General features: G+C 38.8%; 1 protein-coding gene across 1 annotated transcript; it reads left to right on the top strand.

The window, feature by feature from the left end:
• Window positions 1–1,596: 1,596 nt before the first annotated feature.
• LOC106093457 (uncharacterized) lies at window positions 1,597–19,004 on the top strand. The gene is given in 7 exon segments (XM_059361486.1): window positions 1,597–2,194; window positions 9,430–9,452; window positions 9,990–10,015; window positions 10,593–10,603; window positions 12,843–13,116; window positions 13,177–13,511; window positions 18,937–19,004. Coding segments are annotated over 7 exon segments (1,335 nt in total).
• The last annotated feature ends 770 nt before the right edge of the window (window positions 19,005–19,774 follow it).

The raw sequence follows: 19,774 nt of genomic DNA, 5'->3' as shown, positions 1-19,774 counted from the left end.
TATATTTCATTTATTCGATTTCGCAGAATTTTTAAATAGTGAGGTGATTAAAGCCTCCCGATATTCGACTCAAATATTGTTCAGATCGGTTTTTTTTGGGATATAGCTGCCATATATACCGATCTGCCAATAAGGGGTCTGAAGCCCATAAAAGCTTTATTAAATAACCGATTTCGCTGAAATTTAAAACAGCGAGTTGTTTTAAGCTTCCCTCAACCCACCAGCATATGATCCAGATTAGACAAGATTAAGATATGACTGACACGATCTTCCAATAAAGGGTCTTAATCCCATAAAACCGGATTTGTTGCCCGATTTTGCTGAAACTGTGACTTGTATAAGAGTTCTTCTGAATCAAGTACGATCCAGATCAGACCCCATTTGCATATTTCTATGGATTTGGCAGTTGAGTTTTTATAAAAGAGGATGGTTAAGTTATCCATGGTGTTGGGTATTCAAAGTTGACTTTATACGTTTTTACTTGTTGTGAAAATTTAAAATTTTTTAAAAATAACAGAAAGCGCTAAATTTTTTGAAAATTATTTTAGAAACCCTTCACAGCCATCCTCTACACCTGTGTTCAATATGTCAGCACTAATCTCACATTAGCACTAGGCCGTGTATATCGAGTAAATCATCTTTGGTTGTTGTTGTAGCAGTGTGTTGTACACTGGGGAGGCAACCCTTGCCGATGAAGGAATCCATTGGGTCATTTCGGTACGTACAACCGGTTGCCATGGGATTGAATTCATCTTTGGTCTATAACCCCTGTCCTACCGAACATCCACCTATTGGACTAGAATGCGCACATTACTTTTGGACTTTTTCCTCCATATATCTTTTTTACAAACGTAACGAATAGAAAACTAGGCCCAGTTATTTGCCCATTTTCACAACAACAGTCTGATCCCGTCCAAAAACTGGAGTCGTAAATTCGCTACCTCATATATGCGAGTGAAGAGGACAAACTCTGTCTTCCCTTAGTAATTTTGTTGTCATTCTCCTCGGCAATATTTTAATTTTAGATTTCGAGTGTTATTTCGCAGGTTTGGTCTCCTTAATTTCATACACCTTAAAATTTCTTCAAAATTTTCCATGAAAATCCAAATTTTTTTTTTTTAATTAATTTTCCCTTAAAATCCCCATGAACCACTGTACAATCGTTAACCACCAACCTCCAACACATAGACAAAAATGTGTAAAATCCAATTGAAATTATATATTAACGCAACTAAATTATATTTAATCATAATAATGTTGAAAATAGCAAAAGTATGCTTCTACAGAGCAGAAATAATTTTTGTGGCTGCCCCAATGCTGCATTGTTGCAAAGACAATAAAACTGAGTTGCACGTTTACCAAGGTAATTAGTCGACATTGAACCGCCAGCACAAAACTCGAAACGCTGGTGTTGAAAGTGATACGCGCTCGCGTTTTCACCCCACAGCTGGACACTGAAGTCCAGGATTTTAAATATGAAATAAAAATCGAAAGAAAAAAAAAGAAATCTTTTGAAACTGTGAAAAAAATCCTTCAGTGAGAGCAAGAGAACAAAAGAAAGAAAAAAAAAAAAAAGAAAAACAATAACAAAGAAACATGGCTCGTTGCAAAGGCTTTAGAAATTCATTTAATTCCCTATCGGTTTTATTCACAATCTGCCTGTGTGGTTCTTTGTTGCATGTGATAAACGCGGAAATTCGTAGCAGATCCTCGCATGGTCCCAAAGGTGCCAATGTGAAAATTAACAGCATCCATGAAGGCCAAACAAAAACATCAGGCAGCAGCAGCAGCACCAAGGACTCAACCTCCTCGTCCAGTTCAGCTTCGACATCCTCGATGACCTCGGTTAATACAGACTTTGTGGATAAAATGTCATGGAAATGCGCCAATAATGCCAGCTGTCTCTATGGCCTGGCCAACAGTATTATCAGCTCGTATCGTCGTGGAGATTCGATACATTTGGGCTTCCTAGATTTAGTTAAATTACCATCATCATCATCATCGAAGAAACCCAACTCGAATTGGGGTGCCAGCGAAACGGAAACTGGTCGTGGCATATCAACGTTCATGGACTTTATCAGCGGCAATGCCATTCGCATACCGGTTGGCCCCATGGTCTTTAGTGTGCAGCGGGATGAGGAGGATGCCAACTACATTGAAGTGGCTCTGCTAAAGAAGGCAACCAGTAGTACAGGTATAATTCGCTGATGTTGTTAATAGCCAATTCTCCAATGGCCAATGTAGGACAACAAACAGACAATCAAAACAACAATTTGTCGAAAAAGTGTGTTACACTTTCATGCAAACCAAGTGCGACTGGTAGCGGAGAATCAATGATATGTAACGAATCTAGGATAATGGCTATTGAAAATGTCTATTTTTTATACCCTCCACCATAGGATGGGGGTATACTAAGTTCGTCATTCTGTTTGTAACACCTCGAAATATGCGTCTGAGACCCCATAAAGTGTATATATTCTTGATCGTATTGTCCTTTTGAGGCAATCTAGCCATGTCCGTCCATCTGTCCGTCCGTCCGTCCGTCGGTCTGTCTGTCTGTCTGTCGAAAGCACGCTTACTTTCGAAGGAGTAGATCTAGACGCTTGAAATTTTGCACAAACACTTTTTATTAGTGTAGGTCGATTGGGATTGTAAATGGGCCAAATCCGTCCATATTTTGATATAGCTGCCATATAAACCGATCTTGGGTCTTGACTTCTTGAGCATCCAGAGGGCTCAATTTTTATCCGATTTGACTGAAATTTTGCACTTCGTGTTTTGGTATCACTTCCAATAACTGTGCTAAGTATGGTTCAAATTGGTCCATGTTTTGATATTGCTGCCATATAAACTGATCTTGGGTCTTGAATTCTTGAGCCTGTAGAGCGCGCAATTCTCATCCGATTTGGCTGAAATTTTGCATAAGGTGTTTTGTTATGTCTTCCAATAACCTTGCTAGGTATGGCGCAAATCGGAACACAATCTGATATAGCTGCCATATAAACCGATCTGGGGTCTTGACTTCTTGAGCCTCTAGAGGGCGGAAGCCTCATCCGATTGGCTGAAATTTTGTACAATGGCTTCTCCCATTACCTTCCATATACGTGTCTAATATGGTCTGAATCGATTAATAGCTTGATGCAGCTTCCATATAAACCGAACTCCCTATTTTGTTTCTTGAGCCCCTACAAGGCGCAATTCTTATCCGAATAAACTGAAATATTACACTATGACTTCTACAATGTTCAGCATTCATTTATCGTCCGAATCGGACTATAACTTAATATGGGTCCAATAGCATAACAGTTCTTATTATTCAATATTATTTGTTTGCCTAAAAAGAGGTACCGCGCATAGAACTCGATAAATCCGACCCATGGTGGAGGGTATATAAGATTCGGCCCGGCCGAACTTGGCACGCTCTTACTTGGTTTTTTAAAAATTCTTAGCGAACAGAAAAACAAATCTCTTGGAAATGAATGTGGCTAATTAGTCAAACGATTTCATGCATTGAACAGATTGATGTGTTAAGAATGATTGAGTATATTTGTTGAGAGGAGTTTCATTGTGGTTAATGAATACATAAACAACTTGGCAATAAAACAAGTTGAAATGCATCAGGATAACATTTTGCGCACTTTTAGTTCAGTTTAAGACCAAATTATTTCAATGAAAGCAAATAGGCGAAAGCATGCATATTAAGAAGTAAGGACATGCTCAAGTAGATATGCAGGCTAAGTAGCCGAAATTAAAATTTGCTTAAATTTGAAGTGTAAAATTTCGACCTAAAGGCCCTTAAGGTGAAAATCGGGAGTTGCATACATATCTAAATGTGCAGCGATTCCTATGAAATTCTACCGAGATTCATAAAGGAATCCATTTGTGCCTAATGAGTATCGGTTAATAAATGACTACATAATTAAAATATTAGTCCAAATCGGTGCAAAATATAAAGGGTGCATTTCTAAAAACTAAAGAGACAGTTTTCAAAAAAAAAAAAAAAAAAACAGTAGGGAAAGGCAAAAGTCGGGCGGTGCCGACTATATATTACCCTACACCACCTCGTGCATGTGCATCTAAATCTGGACCGATTTTTATGAAATTTTCCACACATATTAGGACGTCAAAGAAAACACCTCGCGCAAAATATTTTAAAGATCGGACTAAAACTTTGGCTTCTACACCCTTAAAACGCCATATCGGATGAAAGATATATATGGGAGCTATATCTAAATCTAAACCGATTTAGATGAAATTTTGCACACATATGTAGACTTCAAATAAAATACCCAATGCCAAATTTTGTAAAGATCGGACTAAAACTGTGGCTTCTACACCCTTAAAACCCCATACCGAATGAAATATATATATGGAGCTATATCTAAATCTGAACCGATTATTATGAAATTTTGCACATATATGTAGACCTCAAATAAAATACCCAAAGCCAAATTTTGTAAAGATCGGAACAAAAATGGTGGCTTCTACAGCCTTAAAAGTCCATATCGGAAGAAAGATATATATGGAAGCTATATCTAAATCTGGACCGATTTTCATGAAATTTTCCACACATATAAAGACGTCAAATAAAACAACTCATGCAACATTTTGTAAAGATCGGACCAAAATTGTGGCTTCTACAGCTTTAAAAGGCCAAATCGGATGAATGATATATATGGGAGCTATATCTAAATCTGGACCGATTTTCATGAAATTTTCCACACAAATGAAGACGTCAAATAAAACACCTCGCGCAAAATATTTTAAAGATCGGACTAAAATTGTGGCTTCTACAGCCTTAAAAGGCCAAATCGGATGAAAGATATATATGGGAGCTATATCTAAATCTGAACCGATTTTTATGAAATTTTTGCACACATATTAGGACGTCAAAGAAAACACCTCGCGCAAAATATTTTAAACTGTGGCTTCTACACCCTTAAAACCCCATATCGGATGAAAGATATATATGGGAGCTATATCTAAATCTGAACCGATTTTTATGAAATTCTGCACACATATGTAGACCTTAAATAAAATACCCAATGTCAAATTTTGTAAAGATCGGACGAAAATTATGGCTTCTACAGCCTTAAAAAGCCATATCGGATGAAAGATATATATGGGACCTATATCTAAATCTGAACCGATTTTTTCATAATCAATAGCGTTTGTCCTTGGGCCAAAAAAGTGGCATGTGCGAAATTTCGTGACAATCGGACGACAAATACGACCTGCACTTTGATTACAAGAATACTCGGATTCATAGACGGAAAGACGGACATGGCTAAATCGAATCGGAAAGTGATTCTGAGTCTATCGGTATACTTATCGATGGCTCTAGCTCTACTCCTTCTTAGCGTTGCAACAATTGCACAAATCTACAATACCCTGTTCCACAGTGGAACAGGTAGGGTACAAAAACACATAAAATAAAGAAAAATGCATGAAACCTTTATTTGAATCGATAGTACTGTCCATATAATTTAATGTTAGAAGATTATTTCATGCTTATGTTGACCGTGACTGTGCCTCAAATGGTCCATCCGCTTAGTCCAATTTTGGCATACTGTTTCCAACATTCTGGCCAGGATCTCACAAATAAATGCTTCAATGTTGTTTTCCAATGCGCCAATTGAAGCGGGCTTGTCTGTATAGCTTTGAGCTTTAACATAGCCCCACAAAAAATACTCTAAAGGCGTTAAATCTGATGTGAAATGAAATGTTCACCGAACTCGCCTCTCAATGAGTCCGTTGTTACGCGTGCTATGTGGCATGTGGCGCCGTCTTGCCGAAACCACATGCCATGCAAGTTAAGCTCTTGCCTTATGGGTAAAAAAACGTGGGATATCATCTCACGATAGCGCTCGCTATTCACAGTTACGTTATGATTCGCATCATCTTTGAAGAAGTACGATCCAATGATGTCACCAGCCCATAAACCGCACCAAACCGTGACTTTTTCCGGATGCATTGGTAGCTCTTGAAATGCTCCTCGAAGGTATTCACTCTAAAATCGACAATTCTGCTAATATACGTAACCATTGAGCCAAAAATTAGCTTCGTCGCTGAATAAAATTTTTTCGATAAAAAAGTGGATTTTCGGCCAACTTTCCAAGAGCCCATTCATCAAAAATTCTGTATTGCGGTAGGTCGTTTCGACTTTAGTTCTTCTGCAAGCTGTAGTTTGAATGGCTACTTTACTTACTTTAATTGGCTATGACAGAATATTTGTTCCACTAGCCGAACGTAGGATAGCATTCCAAGCGCCTCGATCTTCTACGTTCATTCTAAAATCTCTGACAACAAGTTTCGAGGTGTCTTCCACAACTTGATCTTTTCATCGGGCTTTTGGTCTTCTCGGTCTTTTGAATGGCTTCACACCTAAATTCTTCCCCAAAGTTTTCCACTTTGTTTAGTAACAGACGTCCAGTTTCTGCGATCGGTGACGAATCGATAATTGATGGTCATCATTAACACTGGCCGATACAGCTGCGATATTTTCTTCAGTTCGCACTCTACGTAAGTGTGTTGGTGGCTTATAGCCTGTTTGTCTATATTGAAACGAATTCTTTGTGTAATTCAAAAGTTTGCCAAAACCTGGGTGTTTTGCTGGACAGGAAATTTAGCTTCAAATCTAACATTTTGGAAAGGACAAGAAAGGCAACTTTTGCCTTATACACCTGCAAGGGAGCTATTGGCAAAAGTTGGGGGTTTAAACCGAGCGTTATGCTGACTTTACTTTACTTTGATTGGCTATAACAGAACATTTTTCCACCAAACGCTTCATTTGTTCCATTAGCCGAAAGTTCCAAGCGCCTCGATTTTCTGCTCTTATTTTAAATTCTCTGACACCAAGTTTCGAGGTGCTTTCCACCACTTGATATATCCCATCTGGCTTTTGGTCGTCCCGGTTTGCGAGTACCACCGTGTTTGTCATCAACAGATTTCTTTGCTGGAGCTTCTTCATCTATTCTGATAACGTGACCTAGCCAACGCAGCCGTAGCATTTTGATACGTGTAACAATGTTATCGTCGTCATACAGCTCGTAGTTCATACGAAGCCTATATTCTCCATTAACGAAAACTGGTCGATATATATTGCGAAAAATCTTTCTCTCAAACACTCCAAATACTACCTCGTTTGCTTTCACAAGTACCCATGCCTCAGAACCATATAACAACACGGGTAGTATCAGTGTCTTGTATAGTGTAATCTTCGTCTGTCGAGAGGTGGCCTTGTTTCTAAACTGCTTACTTAGTCCAAAGTAGCATCTGTATGCCAGTATTATTCTTCGCTTAATCTCAAAACTGGTGTCATTCGTTTTGGTAACGGCTGTGCAGAGGTAGATAAAGTTGCTGACGATCTCAAAGTTGTGGTTCCCAACTTTCTCCATTTTCTTTATCTGCTCGGTTGTACAAAGCGTTTTGGGAGTTGAAACCATCCATTTCGTCTTATTTGCCGCGTGTCATGCACTGAGTATATACTGAAGTTGTCGCACCTTTAACGCTATATGGTGTTGTGGTCTGGTGGACAGCGCTTCAAAAGTCCTCCTACTGTTAAATACTCAACCGGATCCAAAGGATGGCTTGTTTGTGCACCACAGCCGCACTGAGGACGACACCTTCTGATGCACTGATTTCAGTGCTAAATGTAATGCCTCTGGATATTGTGGCTAGACAATTTGCAGGCAGCTACGGTCATGAGTCAGCTATGGACACTGAGTTATCCTCGATACAATATCCCATGTTCCAGACAGTGTGGATTACACCCTACCTGAGCGCCTTTTTGATAAAAAATTACTGTACCACTATTCCTGATATAACCGATTGGAACTACGATATCCCTGGTAATAGAAGTTACATAGACTTCTATACGAATGGTTTCAAACTAAACGAACAAGAGATCTTTGGGATGTACTCTAAAGATATAGAACTGGTCACATCGAAAAGTTTACCCGACCAGTGCAGTTTGTATCAAGTGGCGATCCTTGCAATTAAGGAAGTGGTGGAATGGCTAAGATATAATGTCATAGCGACGCTTGACAAAAGTATCTTCTCAGACAGTCAGGCAGCCATTAAATTCCTGGAGAACGCATTTATGAAAACAAAAACAGCCCTCGACTGTCGCAGATCTCTCAACGAGATGACTCAACAGTTCCAAATTCATCTGTTCTGGGTACCGGGCCACAGAGATATCTCAGGGAATTGTAAGGCGGACGAGCTTGCGAGACTAGGAACTACCCTACACATTCCGAGGATTCTGGAATCTGTGGGTATGCCTCTAGCGACATGCAAGCTAAGTTTTCAGAACCAGGCCCCAAGGACAACGATTGATAAATGGTCACAATGAGGGGGCTGTGAGCACTCCAAAACTTTGTGGCTTAATCTAGACTTGAAGAGTTCTGCCGCTTCGCTGTCATTGGCTAGAACAGACGTCTCTGTCATTTTGTCCGTCATGACCGGGCCACAGAGATATCTCAGGGAATTGTAAGGCGGACGAGCTTGCGAGACTAGGAACTACCCTACACATTCCGAGGATTCTGGAATCTGTGGGTATGCCTCTAGCGACATGCAAGCTAAGTTTTCAGAACCAGGCCCCAAGGACAACGATTGATAAATGGTCACAATGAGGGGGCTGTGAGCACTCCAAAACTTTGTGGCTTAATCTAGACTTGAAGAGTTCTGCCGCTTCGCTGTCATTGGCTAGAACAGACGTCTCTCTCATTTTGTCCGTCATGACAGGTCTCTGGTTAATCGGAAAACATGCTTAAAGACTGAAGGTTGTCAGTAACGACTTTTCCAGTAACGACTTTTGCATTCCAAAAATATGTGGCCTAATCTAGACTTGAAGGGGTCTGCCGCTTTGCTGTCACTGGCTAGAACAGACGTCTCATTGTTACCGTTACGACAGGTCACTGTCTAATCGGAAAACATAAACACAGACTGACGGTTGCCAGTAACAACACTTGCGTTCCAAAACTATGTGGCCAAATCTAGACTTGAAAATATCTACCGCTTTGCTGTCTCTGGTTAGAACAGACGTCTCGGTCACTGTATCCGTCATGACAGGTCACTGTCTAATCGGAAAACATGCTGACAGACTGGAGGTTGCCAGCAACGACTTTTGCAGAAGCTGTGAGGACATCGAAGGAGAAGAGACTGTAGAATACCTTCTGTGTGTTTTTGTCCCGCACTAGCAGTCAGAAGGAGTTCCACTTTAGAGAAGTCATTTCTTTGAGAAGCTGTCTGATTTAGCGGATGTGAACATTCGCATAATGTTGGGCTTTTTAAAGTGATCTGGATGGTTCAACGGTAGGAACTAGAAGGCATCTTCCTTCTTCTATTCCTGTGGCATCACAATGAACGAAACGTCTAAGTGAGTCTGATTGCAAACCTAACCTTGCAAACTTAACCTAACTTTCAGAGGCAAACTTCGTACATATCAAGGAGTGCTGTCCGATTCAAGTTTTTAAGCTCAATGATAAGGGGCTTTCTTTTCATAGCCGAGTCCGAACGGAGTGCCGCAGTACGACATTAATTTGGGGAACAGATTTTACATGCCATAGTAACTCACAAATGTCGCCTCCATTTGGAGGGGATAACCACCACCACGCCAAGATTTAATTCCGGTGTTCAGCTTCATAGGCGGACATGTAAACCTCTCCACTACGGTGGCCTCCATAATAGTTTAATAAAAAGAATTATCAAATTTTTATTGAAATCTTTTATATAAAAATCAATTTGTGTTTGTTTGTTTGTTGATTTCTGTGTTCATTATAGGCTCAGAAACGACTGAACCGATTTTCTTAAATCCCGTGTGAAAATAGGGTACTACATTTTTTGATATCTGAAGTGGGAGCGAACCCTCCCCCTTACCCTAATTTTCAGAAACGCCAAATCTCGGAGATGGGTAGAGCAATTTACAATTTTGTGTGCTCTTTTATAGTAACCTACAAACAAAAATTTGTTATCCACATTTTGGATAGGGTACCTAGGGGGGTGGGGGGGGGGGGTCGCCCCACCCTAAAACCTACCAAATATATACATACACACCAATCACAACAACATGGGACTCAAATGAAAGGTATTTAAGATCAGAAAACGTATCTGATATCCAATTGTCGGACCAAGTGTTTGGGGGACCACCCCAACAACCAAAACATCCCTAAATCGGACATATTTACCGACCATGGCAATATGGGACTCAAATGAAAGGCATTTTCGAGTGAAATACGAATCTTATATCCAAATATGGGAACAAGTTTCTAGGAGTCCACCTATTCCCCAAAACACCACCCAAACAGGATTTATTAACTCACAATGGCATAAAGGTATATGTAAGTATTTGAGGGGCCGCCCATCCCCGAGCGAAGTAAAATTTACGACCAAATCAATATGGGACTCAAATGAAAGGTATTTAAGATCAGAAAACGTATCTGATATCCAATTGTCGGACCAAGCGTTTGGGGGACCACCCCAACGCCCAAAACATCCCTAAATCGAACATATTTATCGACCATGGCAATATGCGATTCAAATGATAGGTATTTTCGATTAAAATACGAATCTGATATCCAAATTTGGGACAGAGATTCTGGGGGTCCACCTCCACCCCTTTCACAAAACAACCCCCAAGCAGGACTTATTTACTGACCATGGCAATATGGAACTCAAATAAAAGCTATTTGAGTGTAGAATACGAATCTGATATCTAGATATGGTGCCAAGTATTTGAGGGGCCGCCTCTCACCAAAAACATCCCCCAAAGGGGACAAATTTACTGCCATAGAAATATGGGGCTCAAATGAAAGGTCTTTGGAAGTAAAGCATGAATCTGATATCAATGTACGGAAAAAGTGTCTGTCAGTCACCCCACCCCCATAACATCACCCAAGTTGAAAGTATTTTCGGACCATTGCAATATGAGGCTCAAATCAGAGGTAATCAGAATCTGATATATATTTTTAAAGCCAAGTCACTAAGAGACCATTCCCCAAAACACGCCGCAAACCGTACATGTTTGCCGACTATGGAAAAATGGAGCTCAAATTTAGGGTATTTGGGAGTAGACCATGAATCTGACATCAACATTCGGGACCAACTGTCTAGGGGACGTCCCACCACCATAACAACCCCTAAGTGTGACGTATTTGTTCATATTCATAGCTTTTAGGGCCCATACCCCAAACCGGACATATTTGCTGGCTTTGTCAATAAGAAGTTTAAGTGAATGGTATTTTAGATTAGAAAACTAATTTGATATCCAATTTTGAGGTCAATGGCAATATGGGGTTCAAATAAATGATATATGGATATATGAGAATAGAGCACGTTGAAAATATATTTTCAGGGCTTAGTGTTTGGGGGTCCACCCCACTCCCCAAAACAAACCTAAATCGGGCATATTTAACGATCATGTGGGACTTAAATGTGGGGCTTAAATGAAAGGTATTGGGGGGTAGAGCAATAATTGATACCCACTTTCAGGACCAAAGGGGTCTACCCCTTTTCCCAAAATACCCCACAAACAGCAATTTTTTAATGACCATCGCAATATGGGGCTCAAATAAAGGTATTTGGTATTCCCCAAAACACCCCCATGCCAATATGTGACTCCAATGAAAGGTATTTGAGATTATCAAACGAATGTGATAACCATTGCTATATGGGGCTCAAATAAAGGTATTTGGTATTTCCCAAAACACCCCCCATGCCAATATGAAAGTTATTTGAGATTAGCTAAGGTATTTGAGATTAGCAAACGAATTTAATAACCAATTTTGGGGCCATGTGTTTGGGGGACGCCTCATCCTGTAAACTCCTCTCAAAACCAAATGGCAATATGGGGTTTAAATCAATGGTATTTGAGAGAAGAGCACGATGCTGATATTTTTTCCGGGCCAAGTGTCTGAGGGACCACCTCACCCCCGAAAACACACCTAAATCAGACATCATGAGGATATCGGTCTGAAATAAAGTGTTTTAAGAATGGACTATACCTTGCATCCAAACTTAGATTCGTAGACCAATAAAGATCATATGGGATTCAGAGAAAGGCACTTTATTGTTAAACTGTTAGTCAAGTTAGCATGGTATTTCACTAAAAGCTCTTTAATTGTCGAAAATAAATAATCCAAGGAAACTTTTGTTCCATAAAAAGTAAAAGAAGTTGCAGCGGAGCGGGTCCGGATCAGCTAGTTTTATATAAACACACAGTTTTAACAAAATTTCCTCTGCATTAGAATATTGAAATAGGTTTTAAATGAAATTTCAACCCTTAGACCCCATTCATACACCCTCTAACTACACCCTTGGTACAGCTGTACCACTGAGTTTTTAATATGGAGTTCAACACGTGCAATGAAACAAATGTACCAAGGGTGTGGTTAGAGGAATAGTTTTTTGTTTAGACCTCCCATTTGCGAACAATTCAAATCTAGTATTAAATTATTTAAAAGTTTCATTCATAACAGCACACATGAGGATACCTTAAACCATCAGCTCTTAAATGTAGAAATAATAAACAAAAATTGAGTTAAAAGTCAGGATGTGTACAAATGTAGCAAGGATGCGATCTTAGGACTAATTTAAAAAATTTAAAAATATAATTTAATTTGTGCATAAACGTTTGTCTTTGGATAGTAATTTATTAAACGTTGTCTTGTCGTTAGACAAATTTAGAAGGTACCACTGCTCCCAAGAGAACACTTTAGAAATATAAATTAAGGATTATTGTTCTCTAATTTATGCTACTGTTTCAAATTCACTTGAAGAATATTTAATTCTACTTTTTTCCCATCATATATTTGCAAACATAACAGCTCGTCTAGGCGATGAAGGCGGTGGTGGCCTGCTGGGTGGAGGAGGAGGAGGCGGCGGAGGTGGTGGTCATGGTTTAATGCAACACTTCAAGGAACGACACGAAAAGGAGGATAAAAAGCAAATGCAAATGTATATACCCATGTATTTGGCGGCCACCACATTCGGTTGGACTCTGGTTGCAGCCAAATTTGTGGGCCTGCTAACGCTGAAGGCTTTGGCCATATCGAAAATAGCTTTTATTGTTGCTGCCATGGTGTTGATCAAAAAATTGATGGATAATGCCTCGGACAAGTAAGATATCGAGTTTAAGGAAATAAAATGGAATTTCTAAAATTTCTGTTTTCATCTAAGAATGATGTATCAGTATCCCGAACACTCGCCTTATATGATGCCCTATAGCATGGACTATGGCATACATTCCATGGCCGGTGGAGGCCATGATATAGGGGCATCGGACATGTATGCTGGTGGTATACCCATTCATGCCGCTGCGGCGGCCATGGCTCCCCTGGGTGGTGGCGGTGGTGGTCATGCAGGCCATCCGGGACTAGAACATTACGCCGCTGAAAGTTCGTTACATCATAATATTGCCGCCGAAACCCAAAACAATACCCAAGTGCTGGCAGCCCTTAATGTTGCCGGTTTGGGTCAAAAGGTTAAACGTGAGGACACTTGGCTGGCACGAAGTATGTATGACCCTGTTCACTTGTTTGCTTATCCTCCATCCATCTTATGCACCTCCCCCTCCAACTCATTGCCTAGATCCGCACCAAAAGCACCCTTTTGAGAGCACTTCATCAAGCAAATTAACACCCTTTAATAGAAAACAAAATTTTAAAGAAGGTTCAAGGAATCCTCACGATTTTTACGTAAATATTGCCGCTATCGCTGCTGCCGAGGTCGTGGAGGAAAACGAAAAGCGTTTGCAGCACAAGGCACACTTGCTGGGCATGGACGTTGACGAGGTAGAGGAGGAGGAAAAGGACGACATATTCAATGAGGAGGAGAATATTAAGGAGACCTTACAATTTCTGGGAATGGATATACGCAGAAAGAGGAAAAAGTAAATGTGGAAATGGATTTGTCTTCTTTTTGCACAACAAAATGTTCTGTGATCTCATTTTTACTATTTTTTGTTTTCGTTTAAATTTATATTTCAAGCTCATAACAGAAGGTAAATGGATTTGAAAATAACATTTTGAAGATAATTTTCCATGGAAATTTAATTACGTAAAAATAATTTCGTAACTTAAAATAATGCATTAAACAGAAGTTGTCATCTAAGGTCAAATGTTTACCAACCTTTCTTGGAAAATCAAATATTTGCAAAATTTCCAATGAAATTTGGCCAATCAACAACATAGGAAAACCTAGTCACTGGTTGGACTTTTGATGTTTTAAAGCAGCAATTTTGTCCTTCTTATCCTTTGCCATAAAATGTTGAAAAATTTTATAAACATGGAATTCGGAGACCAGGCCCTCCAGATACAAAACAAGAAATTCTATGAAGTTTCGAGGTCGCCAACTTTTCCCGCTTTGAGTGTTTGAGAGGCAGCTCGAACGCATATTCTGCTAAGGGGACATGCAATATAAAGGACTGATGGATAAAAGGAGTCGACTATATGAAGGGTAATTTTTAAGAGGTATTGGAGTGTTTTTTAAAAGAAAAGAGTCAAAGCGTGATAAGTTGGGCCGGGCCAAATCTTATATGCCCCCCACCATGGATTGTATTTGTCGAGTTCTTTTCCCGATATCTCTTTTTAGGCAAAACATAGGATAAAAGAAAAAAATTGCTATGCTATTGGAGATATATCAGGTCCGATTCCTATCCAGTCCGATTCGGACCATATTTGAGTGAAATATTGGAGACTATAGTAGATGTCATTGCGTAAAATTTCAGCCAATTCGAATAAGAATTGCGCCCTTTAGAGGCTCAAGAAGAAAAATAGGGAGATCAGTTTGTAAGGGAGCAGTATCAGACTATAGGCCGCTTCAGACCATATTTGACACGTACAGTTGTTGAAAGTCGTAACAAAACACATCATGCAAGATTTCAGCCAAATAGGATAAGAATTGAGCTCTCTAGTGGCTTAAGAAGTCAAGATTTAAGATCGATTTATATGGCAGCTATATCAGGTTAAAGACCGATTTCAACCATACTTAGTACAGTTGTTGAATGTCACAAGGAAACACTTCATGTTTATATGACAGCTGTATAAGGTTATGGACCGATTTCAACCATACTTATCAAAGTTGTTGGAAATCATATAAGAACACATCATGCTAAATTACAGCCACATCGGATAAGAGTTGTGCCCCCTCGTGGCTCAAGAAGTCAAGACCCCAAATCGGTTTATGTGACAGCTATATCAGCTATATCAGAATCATAACAAAACACCTCATGCAAAATTTCAGCCAAATCGGATAAGAGTTGCGGCCTCTAGAGGCTTAAGAAATCAAGATTCCAGATCGATTTATATGGCAGCTATATCATGTTATGAACCGATTTGATCCATATTTGACACACTTATTTAAAGTCATAACAGAACACGTCGTGCAAAATTTCAGCCAAATCGTATAAGAACTGTGCCCTCTAGAAGCTCAAGAAGTAAAGACCCCTGATCGGTTTATACGATAGATTTGTGAGTAGAATACGAATTTGATATCCAATTGTGGGGCCAAGTGTTTGGGGACCGCCCCTCCCAAAAACACCCCCAAAGAGGACAATTTTACGACCATAGCAAAATGGGGCTCAAATGAAGGATATTTGGGAGTTAAGCACGAATCTGACATCAATATTCGGGAAAAAGTGTCTATGTTGATAGTTTTTAGGGCCCATACCCCAAACCGGACATATTTGCTGACTTTTGCAATAAGTGTTTTAAATGAAATGTATTTGAGATTAGCAAACGTATTTGCTATCCAATTTTGAGGCCAATGGCAATATGGAATTCAATTAAATGATATATGAGATTAGAGGAAGATGGGTTACGTAACCTATAAGCAAAAATTTGGTATCCATACGTTAGGATGTGGTATCTCAGGGCACCACACCACCCCCAAAAACCGCCAAGGGGATGCAAAGACCAATCATAACAATATGGGACTAAAATGAAAGCTATTTGAGATTTTGGGTTCAAGTACTTGGTGGACGCCCCACCCCTAAACACCCCCTTAACCAAACATTTAGCGTCCATGGCAATATAGGGCTCAAATGAAAGGTATTTAGGAGTGAAGCATGTTTTTCATGTCTTATTTCGGGACCTAGTTTATCCAGAACAAGTAAAAGCCAAGAAACGCATTTGTCAAGTTTTTTGAATGACTTTTTCAAATAGAACCAGTAAGGAAGGGCAAAAGTCGGCCGGTGCCGCCTGTATAATACCCTACACCTACCCTATGAGTACAATGTTGGAGCTATATCTACTTCTGAACTAATTTTGATGGACCTCGACGATCAAATATGTTCAAACTGTAATACCTACGAATGAAAAATGACAACATTACGGCAAATTACCCAAAATCTGACGAACATATATATGGGAGCTATATCTAATTCTGAGCCAATTTCGAGCAAGGCGTTGTATAAAGTTTTGGCAAAATTGGTTAAGAAATGCGATTGCAATGGTTCTAGGAGTGAAAATAGGGCGATATATATAAATGAGAGCTATATCTACAATAAATCTGAACCGATTTCTATGAAATTCACTAGTAATGTCGAGAGACATGAGAAAATCTGTCTCTCCAAATTTCGAGGGATTGGGTTTACAAGTGACGATTTTATTGCATTATTACTGCAAATTGGGCGAACATATATACGGGAGCTATATCCAAATCTGAACCGATTTCAAGCAAACTTCTCAGATATTGCGGTAGTCGCCGAGAAAGGTGTTGTGCAAAATTTTGGGAAGATTGGTGAATAAATGCGCTTGCAATGGCTCTAGGAGTGAAAATCGGGCTATATATATGAGAGCTATATCTAAATCTGAACCGATTTCTATGAAATTCACCAATAAAGTCGATAGTCATAAGAAAATCCTTCCTACCTAATTTCGAGAGAATCGGTTAACAAATGACCATTTTATTTCATTATTACAGCAAATCGGACGAACATATATATGGGAGCTATTTCCAAATCTGAACCGATTTGTTTCAATTTCAATAAGTTTCATCTCTAGGCCGAAAATCATGTACCAATTTTTAGAAAGATCGAATAAAAACTGCGACCTGACAGACGGACGGACAGACAGACAGACGAACATAGCTAAATCGAATCAGAAAGTGATTCTAGATCGATAGGTATACTTTTCAATGGGTCTATCTCTCTTCCTTTTGGGTGTTACAAACTAATTCACTATGTTATAATACCCTGTACCACAGTAGTGGTGTGGCGTATCAAAATACCAGTGGTAGATAAGCACCACCTCTAAAATTTCAGGCAAATCGAGCAATAATTGCACCCTCCATAGGCTCTAGAAGTCAAACTCGGTTTATATGTGAGATCGGTTTATATGGGAGCTATATGAGTATATATATTTGGTACAATTGTTGGAAGTCATAGCAAAATTACACATGCTAAATTTCAACCATATTGGATAAGACTTTCGCCCTCTAGAAGCCCAAGAAGTCTAATCGGGAGATCGGTTTATATGGCGGCTATATTTGGTTATGAACTGATTTAGACCATGCTTGACACAGTTTTTGGAAGTCAAAATATAAGACCTCACGAAAAATATCGGCCGAATCGGATAAGAATTCTGCCCTCTATAGGCTCTAGAAGTCAAGACCCAAGGTCGTTTTATATGGCAGTTATATCAGGTTATGAACCGATTTGCACCATTTACAATCCCAACCTCCTCCCTCATGAAAAATTTCGGCTATATCAGGTTATCAACCCATTTAAACCATACTTAGCACAGTTGTTGGAAGTCAAAGCGAAATGCGTCATGCGAAATTTCAGCCAAATCTAATAGGAATTGCGCACTCTAGAAGTCTAATCGGGAAAATTGCGCCCTCTAGAAGCTCAAGACCCAAGGTCAGTTTATATGGCAGCTATATCAGGTTATCAACCCATTTAAACCATACTTAGCACAGTTGTTGGAAGTCATAACGAAAAATGTCATGCGAAATTTCAGCGAAATCAGATAGGAATTGCGCCCTCTAGAGGCTCAAGAAGTCTAATCGGGAGAATTGCGCCCTCTAGAAGCTCAAGACCCAAGCTCAGTTTATATGGCAGCTCTATCAGGTTATCAACCCATTTAAACCATACTTAGCACACTTGTTGGAAGTGATATCACCACACCACGTGCAAAATTTCAGCCAAATCGGATAGGAATTGCGCCCTCTAGAGGCTCAAGAAGTCAAATCGCGAAAATTGGGCCCTCCAGAAGCTCAAGACCCAAGCTCAGGTTATCAACCCATTTAAACCGTTCTTAGCACATTTTTTGGAAGTGATACCACCACATCACGTGCAAAATTGCAGCCAAATCGGATAGAAATTGCGCCCTCTAGTGGCTCAAGAAGTCAAGTCCCAAGATCGGTTTATATAGCAGCTATATCAAAACATGAACCGATTTGGCCCATTTACAATCCCAACCGACTTACACTTATAAGATGTAATTGTACAAAATTTCAAGCGCATTACTCCTTCTAAAGTAGCGAACAGGCGGACATGGCTATATCGACTTAAAATGTCGTGACGATCAGGAATATATATATAATTTATGGGGTCTTAGACACTTATTTCGAGGTGTTACGGGAATGGAATGACGAAATTAATATACCCCCCATCGTATGGTGGAGGGTATAAAAAACGGACGTATAGGTCGACCGGATCAATATGGAACTTTTATGAAACGACTTTGAAAGAAAAATACGAATCTAATTTTCGGATTCGGGCAAAAATCTGGGAATCAACCAAACCAAAACCAATATAACGAACATGCAGGCCGTTCGAAGCAACATATGGTGGAGAATAGACAAATTTATATATCTTCCTTATTCTATTATTATTATTTATTGTTGCACCCTTTCCTCATGCTTCCGATTAAACCCTGGCACTTTTTAGTATGAATCGTTTGCCATATGATATCATAAACTTTAATTCTCATTTAGATACGGCTAATCCGCGAAGGCCTTTGGTTTATAATTACCTAAATCCATATTCGCACTACCGACAATGATGATGGAATGAAATTGGCCAAATGGAAATCCGACTACTTCAAAGAGACATTAAAGTTTTTTTTTTTTTTTTAAATAAAAGTTAGTAAAATTGTAGTTTAAAAACATATACACACACGGGCAATTTTTATAGTGAAATATTGCTTTTGACTACAAAAGTAAAAAAACAATACAAGTAAGTTCTTCCATATTATGTAAGGCAATGAGAAAAAAATGTATAAAAAGATAGGAGATTAGTTTTTAGTATCAATAATAGCAGAAAATGCTCAAAAATGAAAAAAAAAAATCAAAAAAAAAAATAAATAAAAAAATAAATAAAAAAATAAAAAAACGGAAAAAATAGTTCTGTAATTTTTTAATGAAAAAATATTTGAATTGCTTTGAAGTAATTAAATCCAAAAATTATGCAGCAATTAAAAAAATATAAAAAATATTAAAAAAATATTTAAAAAAATATAAAGAATAGGAGAGGATAGTGAGAATTTTGTTTTCATCCTCATATACCGTACAGTAAAATTTTTTCCATATTTAAAAACAAAAACAGAATAAAGAGATATGAGCATTCTCCTCTAATTTATTATATATGTTTAATTATATATTTTTTTAAATGCACAAAATTTGAACTTGTGTTTAGTTAATTTTTCTTCGTTTTTATGTCATTCAAAGTTTTTCTCTTTCATGGTTTCTTCTTCTGTAAATGAAACACAGAGGGCAAGGAACATTCTTAGCATACACATTTTATTTATTGTTGTTATTTTTTAAATGCTTATAA

The sequence above is a fragment of the Stomoxys calcitrans genome, chromosome 2 (assembly GCF_963082655.1).
Source record: "Stomoxys calcitrans chromosome 2, idStoCalc2.1, whole genome shotgun sequence".
Classification (NCBI taxonomy): domain Eukaryota; kingdom Metazoa; phylum Arthropoda; class Insecta; order Diptera; family Muscidae; genus Stomoxys; species Stomoxys calcitrans.
The sequence above is the reverse complement of the archived record's forward strand: the minus strand, read 5'-3'. Positions and strand labels throughout refer to the sequence as shown.